Source organism: Crocodylus porosus, unplaced genomic scaffold, assembly GCF_001723895.1.
Source record: "Crocodylus porosus isolate Cpor-Errol unplaced genomic scaffold, CroPor_comp1, whole genome shotgun sequence".
Taxonomy (NCBI): domain Eukaryota; kingdom Metazoa; phylum Chordata; order Crocodylia; family Crocodylidae; genus Crocodylus; species Crocodylus porosus.
Window position 1 is genome coordinate 4,082,497 of NW_017728947.1, and position 17,745 is coordinate 4,100,241.

At 48.8% G+C, this 17,745-nt stretch overlaps 1 protein-coding gene across 2 annotated transcripts in view; it reads right to left on the reverse strand.

Annotated features, from left to right (window-relative positions):
- The window catches only part of DUSP8 (dual specificity phosphatase 8), a 78,581-nt gene that overhangs the window by 55,928 nt on the left and 4,908 nt on the right, over positions 1-17,745 (reverse strand). Inside the window, exons 2-3 of one of the 2 annotated variants that reach the window (XM_019552009.1) lie at positions 9,524-9,652; positions 2,575-2,984 (exon numbers count right to left, since the gene is read on the reverse strand). In XM_019552009.1, coding sequence (XP_019407554.1) covers positions 2,575-2,805 — 231 coding nt within the window. In that variant the 5' untranslated portion in view covers positions 2,806-2,984; positions 9,524-9,652. The remainder of the gene's footprint in view (positions 1-2,574; positions 2,985-9,523; positions 9,653-17,745) is intronic. The other variant, XM_019552008.1, reaches the window with a different exon arrangement.

Consider the following 17,745-nt stretch of genomic DNA (forward strand, 5'->3'; position numbering starts at 1 on the left):
ACTCCAGGGTCTCCTGCACCTGCACTGAAGCTGCTATGGTCAGAGCCAGGATGCTGGGCTAGACTGCTGTGATCTGGGATGCTTGTTTGGCCCTGGAATTCTTGAGGGCCCGTGGCCTTGTGGGGAGAAGAGGCACACCATGGTACACCAACATGCACCATAGGATGTTGTTCTCCTAGGGCTTGCCGAGCACTCCCTAGTTTGTGCTGAAGGGATTGCCCTCCCCCTCCCGCTGGTGCCTTTTTGCTGGACTGGAAAGGCACTGTGCTCCTGGATTTCTGGAAGGCACAAGGTAAATTAGCAGCTGACATTAATGGCTTAGCCTCTTCCTCCCTCCTGGCACAGGCTGTCTCATCTCCCACCCCACAACCAATGCACACACCCAGGGTGCCAGTGCTGCTGCTTCTACACATGGTGGTATCCACTGCAGGGGTGACCCCAGCCAAAAGGAAGGTGGATGCCTCTCACTCTCCCTTCCTCCCAGCTTGCAAAAACTGATTATTCTGCTTTATTCTCCAAGGGATTTGAGAACAGCTAAAGCCATTCAGGAATCATTCTCTACAATCCCCTCCAGTCACCTGGCTCAGAGCATCAGCAAAGCAGATTGGAAGCAAAATCCCCCTTCTGCCCCCCCACCCCCAAGCACATAAACCGCCTTGATCTAGGCAGGGTGATGTCACTGCCAGCCAATCAGCGAGCCTGTGTGCATGCATAGATGGGGAGGGGGTGTGAGGACTCCACAGATGGCTCCAGCTGGGCCTAGCATTTGATTAATCGCCTGAATTACCCTCACTTTGCCATAAAACAAGGACAGAGGGTGGGTGGGAAAGGGGGGAGGGCGTGGAAGAAAAGCGGCAGAGCAGGAATCATGCAATCCAACTGCTAAGAGCAAGCTACAACCTCAGAGTCCTAGGGAGGGAGCTCCTCATAAGGAGGCACCCTACATACCTGGGTTAACATGAAGGAGGATGCGGGGGGGCATGCAGAGAAGAGGGGGATGCACCACAGTACTCAGGGCTCTGCTGACACCGCGAAGCCATGCAAGCTCAGCACCAGCTGGAGAATGCATTCACAGGAGAATACCCTCACACAGGGGCGTTTGGCACATTAGAGTTTGCAAGGAAGCAGCTCCCTGGAGCCCCCTGCCCACCATGGAGGCTCCTGGCCAATAAACATCACCCACCCCATGCGCAGAAGATTTGCAAGCTGATTCTGCCAACTACAAAGTGGCAGCCTAAGAGACCCTAGAGCTCAAAAGCAAGTAAGCATGGGAGAAGGTGCATGGCCTCTGGGGATAACAGTCCTGCAATAAAGACCATGGAAGAAGGGGGCAAAACTTCTACACCAACCCCCAATCTCTGGGCCAGTCTGCCAAGGAAGACCCTGAAGTGGGCAGCAATGTGCACCTTCATGCCTGCCCTGAGGCTGCAGCACTTGAATGAACCAAAGCCAGGGGCAATGATGCCCCATTGCCAGCAGGCTGTAGCCTTCCCTCCCCTGACCCTATGGCATGCCCTAAAAGCAATTAGTTCTCATTGACGTGAATCTCACTTGAAAAGGATTATCCTCATTAACCCCTAAGCTCCCAGAGAGAAGGCTGCTTGCAGATGGGCTCTGCCTGCCTGCATGCTGAGAGGCATTTCTGTTAGGCAAGGTGGGGCCCAAGGCTTGTACCAGCCATGCCAGGGGTTGGAACAGAGGCCCCAAGCAGTGCTGATCTACACCTTGGAGCCAACAAGTGAGTGCACACAGTGGACAGCTGGCCTGCTTCAGGGCAGTGAGGAGAGGAGCAAAGCTCCCATCCAGCTAGAGCATGTCACCAAGGCAAAGGGACAGTGGTGCCTCTGACTGCCATTTGTGTTCTGGGCTGGACACTTCCTCCCTCTCTCCCCGAGGCAGCCATTTGGTCACCTGGACCAGTTTAAAAAGAGAGAGAGGTCTGACCCCAAACAGCTAAGGAAGATCAGAGTCAGATCTGACCTCTGTAGCCCAGAGCCATCTCTGTTGTTTAAACAGGGGAGATGCCACAAGCAAAGCACAGGTCACCACATTGTAGTAGCTGCCATCAGAGAAGAGCTTCTGCCCACACAGCAGGAGGGTTGCAGGTCCCTGAAGGGAGCTAGGGATGGGAAGACTTTCAACACTGGCTGAACCGATTCTCAGCAATGCCTCTCACCCAAGGCTAATGCACCCGTCAACCCCTTCTCATGGCCACCTGAGGTAAGGGAGAAGGAAGCTCCCTGAAAGGATATCCCCCAAACCCTTTAACTCCCTCCCTGCCACATCAGCAGCTCCATGGGCTGGCAGACTGGTGAGCTGGAGCACAAGGGCTCTCCCTTTACCAAATGGGAGGTGCAGGCAGAGGGAAAGAGTGGCAGCTGGCTTGCATTTAAGGAGGACAGAAATGATGCTGGCGAGAGCAAGCGAGTGAGCCAGTCAAGGGCTGGTAGCTCAGTCACCAGGCTACTCTGTTCAACACTGCACACCACCAACGGCCAAGCCCTGTTATGTCAGAAGACCTGCAGCATAGCAGCAGGAAGCAGGGCCCTCTGGGACAAAGGAAGGCAAAAGTACCTTCATCTTAGAGGTGGGCTGGATAAGCTCCGTGATAGAGACTTTGTCCTGCTGAAGCCGCCGCTTGACCAGCTTGGAACAGCAGATGTTGACAGAGCTGAGGACGTGCCAGGAGTTGTACTCTACGAAGGAGCGGCTGTCTATGACCAGGGTGCCCTCAGCCCCGTTTCTTAGGAGGATGGCCAGCTTCTTTGGGTCCATCACTTTGCGTGGGAGTCTGTCCCCGGCCATAACGGACCCGTCCCCTCCACAGCTAATGGGAGGGAGGGAGGGAAGGCCAGGGGCAGGGATGCCAGCACAGTTCTCCCAGGGGTGAGAGGGAGTCAGGGGGGACGGTGTAGGCAGGGCAGCACCCGTCTTGGTTTTCACTGTGCTGCTAAAGCCCAGGATGCCAAGTCATTGTGTCAAACCTGTGGAGAAAGGAGGAGAAAAGGGAAATTAAAGTGAGGCTCTAAAACAGCAAGGGCAATCTCAAGAATTCCCCTAGCATCACTCCCCACACAAGGGTTCAAGTCAGATCTCAGGCCTGGGCCAAGCTGCTGAGTGCATTAGGATTATCCTAAAACTGCACAGGGGTAACCCAGATGAGAATCTGACCCCAACCATGGCACTTCCTACAGCAAGTGTCAGCCATTTATCTAGGTCTAATGAACTAGATTTACCTTTAACCATTCAGAGGCAAAAGGTGATAGTAGCAATGGCACAATGGAGCCAAGAATTTTTGGGCCACAGAATATTATTTGCCTGGTATCCCCCCTAACTGGCACAGCACCTCTAGGTGGATCTTTGCTCAGGCCCTGGATGCTAGGGAATGGATTCTATTTTCTCTCGCAGACCATCTATCTACAGCAAAATTCCCTCTAGCCCCTAAGACCCATTCCTGCCATTACCCACTCTCAACCCCACTGCTCAGTTCCATGCAAATCCCTTGGGGCCCAACTCTCTCTACCACAGAAGACATCTCTACTTTTATATTGCAGCACATCTCCCGATCTCCCAGAGAATTAGCCTCCTTCCCAATCCCTTTCCTTCACCAGTTCTAGGTACCCCAGTCTAGGCTCTGAAAGCAAGAGGGGTCACAGGAAATCAGCTTAGTACACCAGGCAGCGATTTTGTGAAGCAATGCAGCTCAAGGCTTTCTACTCTCCCAATCACTGCCAGCTTGTACGTCTTATTTATATCCCCTCCCCCTATTCCCAGCAACACATACACACTCCTGAATCTACACCACTGAGTCTGCTTTGATTTCAACAGTGTCAGCTCACCAAGAGACAGCATGGGAGGCAGGTCAGGATGGAAAGCAGCAGCAGCATCACAAGATTAACAAAAAAGTTAAAGGCACTCTTCTCCCCTACAGTGAATCCCAAGATATATTAGCCATTTAATTAGGATCAACTAGTCAAAACTGGTCAACTCAGCTCATGACCCACCATCCTCTCTCCATAGCTGGCTGCAGGCTACATGGTGTTCAAAACAAATCATGCCTTTTCCTCCAAGGAAATGAAGTTCCCCAGAGCAGGGTAATGTAAAACATCTGATTGTTCCTCGAGGTGTTCATGCCAAATGCCAAAGGTTCAGCTAGTAGGGACTGTGCACTCTGCCAAATAAGACCAAATAAATCCAGTTTTGGGTCTCACAATTCAAAAAGGATGTGGAGAGAGGGAAGCTTGAGAGAGTCCAGAGAAGAGCCACGTGCATGATCAGAGGTCAGGAAAACAGACCTTACAATGACAGGCTGAGAGCCCTGGGGATCTTTAGCCTGGAAAAGCCCAGGCTCAGGGGTGATCTGATGGCCACCTGTAAGTTTATCAGGGGTGACCACCAGGATCTGGGGGAACGTTTGTTCACCAGAGCGCCCCAAGGGATAATGAGGTCAAATGGTCATAAACGACTGCAAGACAGTTTCAGGATGGACATAAGAAGAATTTCTTTACTGTCTGAGACCCCAAGGTCTGGAACAGCCTGCCACCAGAGGTGATGCAAGCACCTACACTGAATACCTTCAAGAGCAAATTGGATGCTTATCTTGCTGGGATCCTATGACCCCAGCTGACTTCCTGCCCTTTGGGTGGGGGCCTGGACACGATGATCTTCCGAGGTCCCTTCCAGCCCTAATGTCTATGAAATAGTACAGCGCCCCTCAGAAGGTACCCAGAGGAACCAGCCAGCATAAACCAAAGCACGCTAACAACACAAGCAGCCTGGCATTACCTACACAGTGGGCACTTTGTTTCTCCTTTGAACCCAATCTAGCAATTACATCAAAAGGGGTTCACAATCGTAACCTCTTTGGCCAAGAATTTCAAGGAGGAAGCTGAACTTACGATACCTTTAAGAGCTGGATTTTCAGAGAGTAGGTGCTCAGAGATTTCTAAAACTTGGGCACTCTATAAAAATTTCTGAAGTCTATACAGGCCAAAAAAAAGCCACCAAAACAAACACACAAACCCCCCGAACACACTGGCTACTTCTGCAAAACTGGTGGCTGGGACCATTGGACAAATTCTGTAGAGACTTCACTAGCTCTCAGAAGCATCAAGCAGTCAAGATCGCGAGTGCTGGCGAAGTGGTCAGAGATCCCCAAAGTAAGCCTCTGCAGAAATGCCAAGTTTTACACAGGGCCCAGAACTCAGGAATGGATAAAGTATCCTGGGGCACTTCACACCAACCTGCAGAGTTTCTGCTTAGGAAGGTGCAGGGGTGTGTTTTCTTTTGGCGGCGCAGGCTGTCTCCTTGGGCAATGCCACACATCACCGGTAGATGCAAGAAATCGGTCAGAAAAAGAACACAATTACAACAGTGCCTCCCTTGCTGCTAGTAGACAGTATTTTACGGAAAGCCCAGCAGCTGTACTACAGTAGCCCAATGCACCCTAGCTAGGAAGAGTGTGAATGAACACCACTAAGAGAGGCCAATGGAGGGTAGTACTGAGACTCCCACAGACTTCCCTGGGCCAGGGTTTGGCCCAAGGACTGTAACAGATCTCTGCAACACCCACTGACAAGCTACTTCAGTGATCAAGCTAATTTTTTTCCATACTTAAGATCCCTGTACTACGCAGGCAGGAACTGACACCCAACACTGGTTAAAAGCTGAACAAAGGTTGTCATGATCTTCCAGTTCCTGGTAGCAACTGCAGAGATAGCAGATTAGTGCAGACTCATTTCTAGAAACGGAAAGAGCCTTTCAGATATTATGATGAAGTAACACATAGCACATCCAGACACGTAGGAGAAGCATGTGGGCATCTGATCCAAGTTCCAGCAGTGAACTGGTTAACCAATCTGCCAGATAACAGCAATAACCAGCTTTCACACCAACTCCCACTTAAAGCTGAAAGGAATGGGGGAAACAATAAATAAATAAATAAATAAATAAATAAATAAATAAAAGCACACACACTTTTCTTTTGCTGCGGCTAATTTGGTCTTTATTCTTCATATCCTGTAATAGGCAGCAACTGGGGGCCCTACCTGAGATCATCAAGGTGGCTCTGTAGTAAAGCTGATGAGGCAGGGCAGTGCCTGCCTCGAAGAGCTCACGATTTCAGATGAGACAAAGCACACACTCAACCTTGCCTCCATTCTGATTGCAAAAGTCCTTCTCAGCAGGGAGAAGGCAGGAAGCTAGTTAGGAGAACTCTGCAGATGGGAGACTAGAAGCAGGCAGCAGGTGCCAGCCCTCAAGATATGGGTGTTTCCACTAGCTGTACTTTCAAACAACCGCCACAGTAACAAATACCCATCTTCCCAACAACCAGGTCTGCACCCCAACACACGAGGACTCGTCACCCCCATCCAGCCTGGGGGTCGAACCTGATGATCTGTTTAGGTCTCTTCCAACCCCAAGCACTGGTGCCAGACTTCAAGCTGATCCATCACTGACCACAACAGAAAAACTCTACTCCAAATATAAAATCAGAAAGACTAGGCAAGAGAAACCCACCCCTCCAAACCCACATGCAGCCTGCCACATTAATCAGAAACGCACCAATGGCTGTCACTGCTATCATTACTGCCCCAACAGCAGGAAAAGCTTTTCAGTGGCTTTGCCCCTTCTTTGCTTCTTGCCCCAGCATGTGCCTGTGCTGTTTTGGCTAAGAACAGGCATTCCAATTACAGCTGCCCCTTTGGAGGTAGGCTCATGATCCCTCCCTGGCCACTGGAGCATGGCTATTCATGCACTCCCTCCCCCCCAAAAGGGTGGGTTTTTAAAACTGAAACAGTTCTAATTAAGGGGTCAGAGGGAGGAAAAGCAGGCTCCTGCTGTGATATGACACACCTCATTATGTAGTTACAGCCTCACCAGGGACCCCCTGCTGCACCAAGGCTATAGAGCCAGAGCAATCAGAAAGGATGCAAATAAGCTGCCTTTTGCTATATCTCTCTCCCTTGCTTTGCCCCTGTCTCTTCTCCCTTTCCCAGCCAGAGACACAAGCAGCAAATTCCTCTCCCGATTCTTTGAATTCCAGCTAAGAAAAATATTAATTGAAAGGCAATAGACTGACAAAGAGGTGGAGATAATGATGAGATTGAGGAATAAGAATGACATGCTCAAGTGGGATGAAGGGGTGATCCAATGGAGGGCGAGGGAAGAGGAGGGGAAGAAAAATGACATATTACCCAGGGAGATAATAGGATCCATTCCCATCCCTCTCTAGATAATGAATATGGCATAGGACTGGGGTTTTCAAAACCAATTGGAGGGGTCCAGGCAAGATAATGACCCCTTTATCTCCTAATTGCTCATAAAAAAAATCTGCTTGGAAGAGGTGTTATATGCAGTGAATCCTGACAGACCAGCAAGCATTTAGCTGGATAAAACTGAAAGAGACCGTGGATAATGATGGGCCTAAAGTCCAAGGGGTTCAATGGATGCCCCCCCATATCCCTGCCAGATATAAGCTGGATGCAGAAAAGCAGAAAGGTAAACATTTTCCAGTGCTGAAGGAGAAACATGATGGCTTTTTCTGAATGAAGGCTGCAAGGAGGGCCATGATCCACCTGGAGATCTGAGGTGACTATGCATATGTACTCCTTCCCTCATATCCCCGGCCAGTACCATGGGATGCATAGGGGTCTGTTAAATACAGAGGCACTGGACTGGGACTCAGCAGATCAGCAGGTGAATCAGAAATACAACCGAGCTCTCCTACGAGTCCTGAGCAGGCATTCACTTCTGTCCCTTCCCCCACTATTCCCTTTGCTTTGGAGCAGAGACCTTCACCAGGCCTTAGCACTAGAACGGGCTAAAATTCAATTCTAGCCTCTGGGCACAAAGAAATACAAAAGTTATTCATTTGCTGCTGCTGCTATGCACGTTGCCTGCCCTTCTTAACAGAGAAACTGGCACAATCCCCGATTGCTTATCCCCTAGCCTCAAAACAAAAATGTAACTTCCAAAAGTTTAGGCATTTGGACAGGGGGCGGAAGAGACTGCTCACTGCTCCCCTTCTCCAACTCTCAGCTCTTACCACCTAGCTCAAGCCTAGGGGCAATGGCAGCAGTACCCGTGCAGACAGCAACCGCTTGCATTTGTGGGTATTCCAGAGACGGCTGGTGCCAGCAGGTAGTGTTTATTATTGCTATCCCAGAAAGTGTATAGCCAAGGCTGCAGGAGATGTGGCAGCCAATGCGTTTGCCATCATGTCATACCTCCCACACACAGCCCAGCTGAGACCCTTTTCACTGCCAAAAATCTCCCTTTTATGCATGCTCCCAACCTCACCAGAGCCAGTAGAGGTGTACTAGTATCAGTGACCAAGGTGTTTTGGGGCTGGAGCATGCTAGTACAGATGAAACCAAATGAGTTTGGTCATGTAGAGTGGGTACTGGGAAGCAAAAAAACCTTGGTATTTGTATGTGAACACGTTTGAGAAGGAGTAGCAGAAAGATTCAGTGTGCAGCCCCATAGAGCTGTATTTCATAGAGTTTCTAGAGAGGCAAACAGTAACACAAAGTTAGTTGGAGAAGGTAGGGAAAGGAGAGAAAAAAAAAAAAAAAAAAAATCAGAGAGCCATCTTCTTCATTCTTGCCAACTGGGTCAAAGGGAAGGACAGGGAGTAAACATGAGTATGGAACATGCCTGAAGTCTCTTGTTATCTTGCCATGATGACACAAGTCCTAGAAGGGGAAACAGGTTAACCTGGAACTGAAATGATAGTTTCAGAAACAAACCCATGTCCCTCTTACCAATTTATTAAAGCTGCCTTAATTGTCTCAAGTGTTCCTGAAGAACATTACCATAATCCTTTAATCCAACCTCTCCCTAGAGTGCCTATAATGAGGAGATGGGCACGAGGCTTAGATGAATGGGGACAGCAAAGCAGGAGGCGCCATGCTGCAGCTTGGGGACCGAAAAACAGACAGCTTAATGTGCGCATTACATTAACCACACGCCCCTCAGAAAACAGCGGGCAGGCTCGCCTCCAAAATGAGCATCGGTGGGCTTGGGACTTGCACCCATTGGGAGCCAGGCGATGGAGAGGGGAGGGGGAGCCAAATAGACTCTCTGATGGTTCAAGACAAGAGATTCAGCAGCATACCCAGAGGAACAGCAGTTTGTGGTACCTGACTTCCAAAACAGGACAGAGGACGATGGGCCAACAGGTACCCACTGGTCCTCACCCTTCTGCCCCAAGAAGATGAAAGCTTGTCACTTATTATATGCCAGTGATATTTGAGATGTACTAAACTACTTACTCACTCCCTACACATACACAACAGACATGTACTGTTGTGTTCTTAGGGGATTCATGCACATGACTCTTGTCCTGCACAAATAGCCTGTTTTAATATTGTAGACAAGAACATGGGAAGCCCAGAAGCAACCCCTTTACTTTTTTTTAATCCCACACTGCCAAGGACTTTACCATGGCAGGTGTCATCTTCCCCCTGCCCCACATCCCCCGGAGAGACAGAAGCCCAGAGAATTGAAGTGATTTGCCTACCTTATTGCGGCAAGGCCGGGAACACAACCCAGGTCTCCTGAATCTCATGCCAGCACCCGGCCCGTTCTGCCTTCCATGGTGTGCACAGGTCAGGAACTGACAGAATTTCTCAGCAATTCTTGGTTCAACCTTAGGGACAGCAGATGATCAGAGGAAAGGATTGCCAAGAAAGTAACTGTCAGCTTACAGCCTGAACCACTGGCAGGGTGGCTTAAGCTCCGCAGGCATTTACTCTGGCACCTTTGCCACCCCCCTTTTCTTTCACATACTCAGGCACTTAGCAAACTCCCCTCAGCAGGCTCCTGCTCTTTGAGGGATTCCTAAATCATGGGACTCTTATAATTATTATTATTTTGCAGAAGCAGCAAATCAGGGACATGGGGCTCATTAACAAGGTAGCACCTTTGGTTACTCTGGCAACCATGTAGCTGCCAGGCAACAGCTGCCTCTCAGGCCCCATGGAGATATTAGCTGGGTTTCTCAGTGGTGAAGGTATCTAGGAAGCAGCAGGAGCCTCGGCCCGGTCTTAACTGCAGTAGGCACAGCCTGATCAACTCCAAACAGCCTAATTGTATGCTTGGATGGTACCAGGCATCCCCAGCAGAGACCAAACTCACAAAGCAAGAGTGCAGGCAGGATGCTTCCCCTTCATCACGGTGGCCTCCAGCTGTTGCCTATCTCCAATTCTCCTTTTGGCTGCTGTCAGCTAGCTGGTCTCATCCCCAGAGAGTGATCCAAACATTGCTGCCTGGAGGATGGCAGACATTTGGCCTAGCCGTGGGAGGAGGCAGGTAGGAGCCAATGATAAGCACCTGCATTATAACAGCCCCTGGAGATTTATTAGCAGCTACTAGCAGTGCAGGTTAAAAAGGATTCACCGTCACTTCAAGGAATTCCCCCCTCAGAAAGGGAGTTATTTTAATTAGCACATTACTGACAAGGAGCCTCACTAGAGAAGGTTTCACACCACCACAAAGATTTACCAGCCCACGTGCAAAGTCTACCCATCCACCTTCACCCCAGAGAATTGTTTAACACCACAAGATCAGGTTTGACTTGCCTCAGGACTTAAAAGAAAGGAAAAAAAAAGAGGGGAGTGGAAGGGATCCGTTTGACTGCAGAGATTTGCCTTACCACCTCAAGAATGGGGGAACTCCAGAACAAGTCCACAAAGAAAGACTTGTTTGTACTCCATGAACACCTAGAGACCCCAGCCAAGCTCTGGGCCTCACTATTAGTCATTTCACACAGCCCTATGTTTCAGGTTTGGCCATTTCGGAGGGGCAGTGATTTGTTTCACTGTTTTGGATCACTGTTCTGTTCTGATTCGGCCACATCTGTTTCAGAGTTTCGATGCTGTTTTGGGGATTCAGATCAGCTGGGGAGAGGCAGGAACAGCCAGGCGGCTGCAGGTGTTTCCACAGCTCCTCCGGCTGTGCCTACCTCTCCCTGGGCAGGGGAGTTGCGGGACAAGCCCCCATGGCTGCCCTGTCCCACCCCCCAGCACTTTAATCCAGCACAGCCCGTCAGCCCTCCTTTTATTCCCTGTGGGCAGCACCTCCAAAACATGGTTTAGTTTCATTTCAGCGATGTTTCAGAGCCTTTTGCTTCGGAGTTGGTGCTGAAACACCTTCGAAACAAAACGGCTGCTGAAGTTTTGCCCAGCCCTACTCACTGTGCAATGTACAAATGCAAAACAAGAACTCACTATCTAATCAGACCAGGCCAGGCAGCGGGGAGGGAGGGGCATGCCTTGCCCAAGGTCACAGCAAGCACATAAGTGTAACTGCTGGGAATTGAACCCACATCTCCCACCTCCCAGCCCAGTGGCCTCTCTCACCCTGCAGGATGTGGAGAGGATTCTCCTAAAGATGAGGAACCACTTGGGATTGCTATTCTCCCTCCGTTCCTTAGCGCTGTCTGCTCTCTCGCACTAAAAACAGGGCCAGCATGAGCAGTTGGGTTCTACACAGCACCTTAATTGTGCCAACAGAGCCCAGAAAACCTTCAGCAGTTTGGCACCAAGAGCTTCCTATTTTTTGTATTTTATTTTTTTTGCTCAGCTGAGCAGCAGCCCTCAGCACCTGTCAATGAACCAAACCCATAGACTTGCTGGATCTTTCCCTCTACTGCATGCCACATATTCTTCTTAATACCTATCATTTAATTCCTATATCCAGCTCTTAGAATGGATTTCTTTTTATGTGGTCAGAAATGTGTGCTATGAAATAGAAATATCTTCAGGCTTGTGTGTACCTAATGCCGTGGCAAATGGGTCCTGGAATACGTTCATCATTATTTCTAGGGCTTGAGTTGTTCACCAAACTGCCAAGCTAACACTACATAGTCATGGTCTTGGACTATGGGTTTTCCCCACAAGAGCCAAATTCAGTGGTTCTCAAGGTTTTTTCACCTTGAGGCATCCCTGGCTAGACTTGAGGCTCCCCTTGGAATATGCCAGTTCCTAATTTTTACTCTTTTTCTGACTACAGAAAAATAATACAACAGGTTTTCTGTTAAAAAGAGCTCAAAATACCACAATTATAGATTTCCATTTGAAATCTCTGAGTTTCTTGCCAGTCATGCCTGAACACCCAGCAGTGCTAACCGAACATTGCCTGGCACTCTACAGCACCCTTGAAAGGCTCTTAAAGGCATCCTGGTTGAGAATCATTGGTCTAATTATACCCTTACATCCAAAGGCACGGGGTATTTCTTGTCAGAAGACATTCCACATACTAAGACAATCAGATCCGCTTGGCGTTGTTACGTATGATGTGTCAATACCACATAAAAGCAAGCCTCCTACATATGCTAGCACAAACATGCCTTACCTCATCCTTGTCACCCAAGATGGAGGATTTTATGGGGTTTCCTAGAGCAGTGGTCCCCAAGACAATCCATTGGGGTGCAGGAGACAATCCACTGGCGTGCAGGAAGAAAATTAGAACTTCTATTTATATAAATATACATATATTGGGGGTGTGTGCTCGAAAATTTTTTACTGATAGGGTTGCGTGATCAAAAAAGTTTGGAGACCACTGCCCTAGAGAACAAACCAGCTGAACTGCACCTTTAAAAAGTATCTGGCATACAGCACTTGAAAAGAAAAAAAGGCTCCCTTCCAATATTAAGCTGTAGTAAATTTGACACAGCTGGCAAACTCAGCTCAAGAAAGATCACAGATTGTAAAAAGCAGGGAGTTTGCAGGCTCCAGGTGCCTCCCTGTGATGGAGTAGCATCTAGGCTGGCAGCAAGAACATCTTCCCCATCCTCCTCTTACTGGTAAAACTGCAGTAAGCACTGAAATTAGATGGCCACTGAGTCAGGTGCTACCAGTTGTGCACCAGGAGAGAAGAAGACTGTAGCAAAGGCCTACCAGTACTTTGCTTACTGTTTACATGTGAGAGGTAGGTTTGTACTGGATTAAACTACAGCAGATCTCAATGAAAAGTGCTTCTGGATGAAGCCGCATAATGGGTAAGGTAAATATGCCTGCCCCATTTCACCTCTGAAAAAGCAAACTGCTAGTGAAGCATGCTTGTTGCTCTCAACCAAGTCTCAGATATATGCCACTTGAGTCACAGAGCTACCCAGGGCGACCAACAGTCAACTGTGAAGCCCAGGTCAAGCAGCAGAAATGCAGATTAGGACAAAGTGCAATGGTAGAAATAATCTGTCTGTGCTCTGCCCAGCTGTAGAAAGCAATACAAATTCATGTTTACATGGAAAGAGTCAAAGTAGGCACCCACCGTTTAATAGAAATAAAGTGTGACTGTCCCTTCTCTGAACGGTTTTATGTAATTTCTGATGCCAACTGATGCATAAGGAGGCATGTGAATGGATTCCAGTGCAGGGTCTCAGCTGGCATAAATCAGGATTAGCAATTCAGAAATCAAGGGAGCTGAATCATTCTACACCAGTTGAAAACCTAGCTCTGGGTTACTAGGCATGCTGGGAGACTCAGAAGTTCAGCTCAAATCTAAGGGAGGCCCCACACTGATTTTCCACAAGATTGCATAACTCCAAGCTCAGATATATAGGCTTTGAGTAGTTATTCTGGCTATTTAAAGCCTGCCTAATTCCCTGCATGCTCAATAGAAAGTCTAGCCAAATACAAGTACCTTTTATGCTCCTATCAGAACCACAAAGAGAAGTCACCACTCCTGGGTTTCAAAAGCTCATCTTTATCTAGAATACACAGGGTAGGAGGAGGAACATCTGGCAGACAGATGCTACATTCCTGCCCTGCTCTAACCTTTTAACCTTGAGATTGCAATTTACGGTCGGTTGGTTTCATTTGGTCATTCTTAAGTCATGCGGAGGTCAAGCCAAGCAATTTTTCAGCCCTTCCCTCCCTCCTAGCCACCCCAGACCTACAAATGGTCAATCGCCATACAGAGTCAAGGCTTACTAGTGTCACACTGGCTTGCATTCCCAGATCATACACATCACTGTGTATCGTAATTAAAAAAGGCTGGATACTGTATGCTTTCCACAGCAGACCCTCTCAAAGGGGTCATTAGTATAATAGCAAACAGGATGGCTTAACTCTCTAACTCAGGAGGTGGTATGTATCTACTCTCCTAGCCATATTCCAGAGAAGAGTATGCCTTGTGCAGTTATACCACACAAATGTCAAACAACAGAGCATTCAATACAATGGGGACCCAAGGTCCCCCCCAACTCAGCGGTGGGCAAAATATAGCCCACAGGCTGGTTTTGGCTGATGGCAGGCCCCTCAGCCCCACCCATCCCAGGCATAGTGGGGGGCAGGGGCAGCCTGGGCTGTGACATGCGAGAGCAGTCCCACTGCCCCCACAACATGCACGGTGAGGCAGGGGGAGGGCAACTCAGTGGCCAGACTCTACTTTCTAGTAGCCCCTGTAGCAGCGGCTCCTTCTGACTGCTGCCGCTAGTGTCTCTCACTGCTGCTGGACCCAGCCAGCCCCACTGCCTAGGCACTCTGGCCCGACTGTCCCACACCCACTGCCAGGGGTGCCAGAGGGAGCAGGTGGGAGAGGTCTCCATAGACACAGGCCAGGACCCCCATGGGCAGGGAGTGCTTAGCCAGGCAGATGGGATGGGGCCATGGGCAGGTGGGGAGCAGTGTCCAGGAGTGGGATAGCAGGCGACCAAGGCCAGGATCATGGGGCAGTGACAGCTCAGGGCCGGGGCCCAGGGCAGAGCCACAATCTGCTCCCCACATGTCCCTGCCTGCAAAACCGGCACCCATCTCAGGGACGTGCAGGGAACGGATTGCAACTCTGCCCTGGACGTGGTCCCTAGTCCTGTGCTGTCACAGCCCTGTGATCCTGGCCCCAGCTCCAACCCACCTGTCCCATTCTTGGATACTACTCCCCACCCTTCTGCAGCCCTCCCATCTGCCCGGCTGAACGTGCCCTCCTGGGTGTGGAGGTCCTGGCCAACCCTGCCCATGCGCTGTCCAGTGCCTCCTGCAGTGGGTGCATGCTGGATGGACCCAGGTAGGATAGGATCAATTGCCTGCTGCCCTGTCCCATCCTCCAGCCATGCCAGGCCAGGTCAGCACCACCCACAACAGCTCACCAAAATTTCTCAAGTGACCCTCCAGCCAAAATAAATGCCAACTCCTGCTCTAACTAGTCCCAACACCAGCAGATCCAGATGACGAGAGCTTCCATGGGCATAATGAACTGAATTTAGGAAGTCTCAACCTTCAGAACTGCTAGTTACTATTCAGCCTAGTGAGATTAGTTTGCTTTCTTCCCCAAGCCCATCCTTTCAGGTTCTCTCACGCCCACCTTTATGTCTATCACTGCTGAGCAAACCTTGCCGGGGTACAAGATGCATGGGAAGTCAAAAGAGAGAGAAGTAACCCATACCGAAACCAAAAGCAGTGCGAGGATGACACAGGATCATACATGTCAGCATTTAGCAAGCACATGGAGGGAAATAAAACACAAACAAAAAACCCACACAGCTCCATCTATTTTTAATGGTACAATGCAGCTGCTTTACATAAGTGTTCATTCACTCAGAATCTGCACATTCAGATGTCTGCATTGGTTTTGTTGCAATACGTGGTTTTACTTGGGATTCAATGGTTAGCCTGAACTTTTCTCACCTGCTACCCCACAGCATGTAACAATTCAGCAGGCAACTTTTGAGGCCTGAGCAGGATGATAGCCATGTCCTGCTCCTTCCATGGGCTGTTGCGTTCTATCTACCTTCCACCAGGATTGGCAAAGCATATATCCAACAGCAGACAGCAAGTAAACAGAACTCAGTCCGACTATTTTGGCAATTACTGGTTACTGGGAAACCATCTTCAAGCTTCTGGATTTCAGCCCAGGTGAGCTGGCAGAGTTGTGTGGGGCTACTTAACAAGGCCCAAGCTCACCGATATCAATAGAAACAGAACCAGATCACAGTGCTGCCCCACATGTAGCTGGACACTAGCCAGACCAGGGCAAGACCCCAATTGCAATGTGAGTAGCAAAGAATTTGTTATGGGGGGGGGGGGGGAAGGAGAAGCACAGAGGGTTTTCTCTGGTGCTGTTTATATGATTTTCATACATTGGTTTAACAGAGGTCAGCAATGCTTGCACCATCCAAGCCATCTCAACCCAACAGCCTGAGGTGCCTAGCTGGTTTCAGCATGTGGCCAACTGTATTCCAAGGAAGGCTGCTGGCTAAGACAGATAAAGATGGAATAAAACACTTCCACTCAAGATAAAAGTCAATGAGAAAGCAAGTCACAAGGTGTGGAATTCAGAAACAAGGGTTGCTCAAAGACCCAATTTGCCTATTTTCCCCTCCGTTGCTTTCTGTATAGCACTCTGCTCTCTTTGCTTAGCAGAAAAGTTTGAGAGCTATGCAAGAGATCTGGAGTTCAGTGGGAGGTGGGTCATTTAGGAGAACCATAGCCTTAATGCACATTATTACTTTGTCTGGAGGAAAGAACCATAAGCAGTACAATGAAGTGCAGTCTTGTTCCACCATAACTTCTACCCAAGTCTTTCTAACAGGAGCTGAAATATCATCTGCTTGCTTTTTATAGCAATATCCTGCAAAGAAAATTAAAGAGTGATGGATGTGGGTGTAGCACACACCTACTAGCCAGATGACTAACACTGCTAGCCAAAGACTAACATGAAAGATGTAGTGAGGTAACCAGCAAAACTCGGGGGTAAGTGCTGCAAAGGGAGAAGATGCCAGTGAGGTGCTGTCACATAGCATCAGACCAGTGGTTCATCTGCTCCCGTGCTTTCACGTGGAGACTGACCAATACCACATGCTTCTGAGGAAGACGAAGAAAGCTAGGCTACAAATCATTAAGGAATGCCCCGTTGCTATACTCATTTAATTTGTAATCTCTCATTGAAAACTAGCTGATATCCTAACATTAGAGTTTACATTGGTTTTCAAAGTTTCAGTCATTTTAGAAATCTGCCTATTCTTGCTACCCATAATACAGACATGCCAGGGAAAGTCTCTGTCATAAAGAATTAATAGAACACCACTTAGTGCTTTAAGGAGCCACCCAGAAGAACGTAAGGGTCTTTGTCCCAAGGAAATACTAACTTATTTTAGATGGGGCACATAAGCCAAGTCAAGACATAGGTGCCAGAGTGAACTCAGGCAACGGTAACTGTAAGAGCCTACCATCCTTGGTTTAAATGTGTGCACATCTCCACAGCCCACATACATGCACAACTCTGGTATAACCCAAGTCATGGTACCTGGGTGATCTGGACAAGGTAAATACAGTATCTTGGAGTTGTGGCAATGATACAAGGAGGATGGCCTGGCAGACAGGAATTGAGGGGGTGTTTGATGCACCATGAAAGTCCCGGGGTGGGAGTGGGGAGGAACGAGAAAGTCAAACGCTCCCAAGAGCAGCCAGATTTCTGGGACATGTCCTAAACTTTCCCTCAGTACGAAGCACATTACTTGCTTCAGACCCACATCCACCTCTGTGCCACACTAGTCCAATACCAGCTCCAGCATCACAATCTCTCGCTGTTTATTTTACAAGATTGTTGATATAATGGGCTCTGTACTTAGCACTTTCTGAAATATCAGGCAATGTTCACATAATGGCACTAGCCACTTCTGAAAGTCTTGACCCAGAAATGCAAAGTCTTAAAAGTGAGGCTGCAGAAAAAGCTTCATATACGGCAAAGACAGAGGCCTATCATTAGTTCAGATTTCCTTTTTTTTTTTTTTTTTTTTTTTTT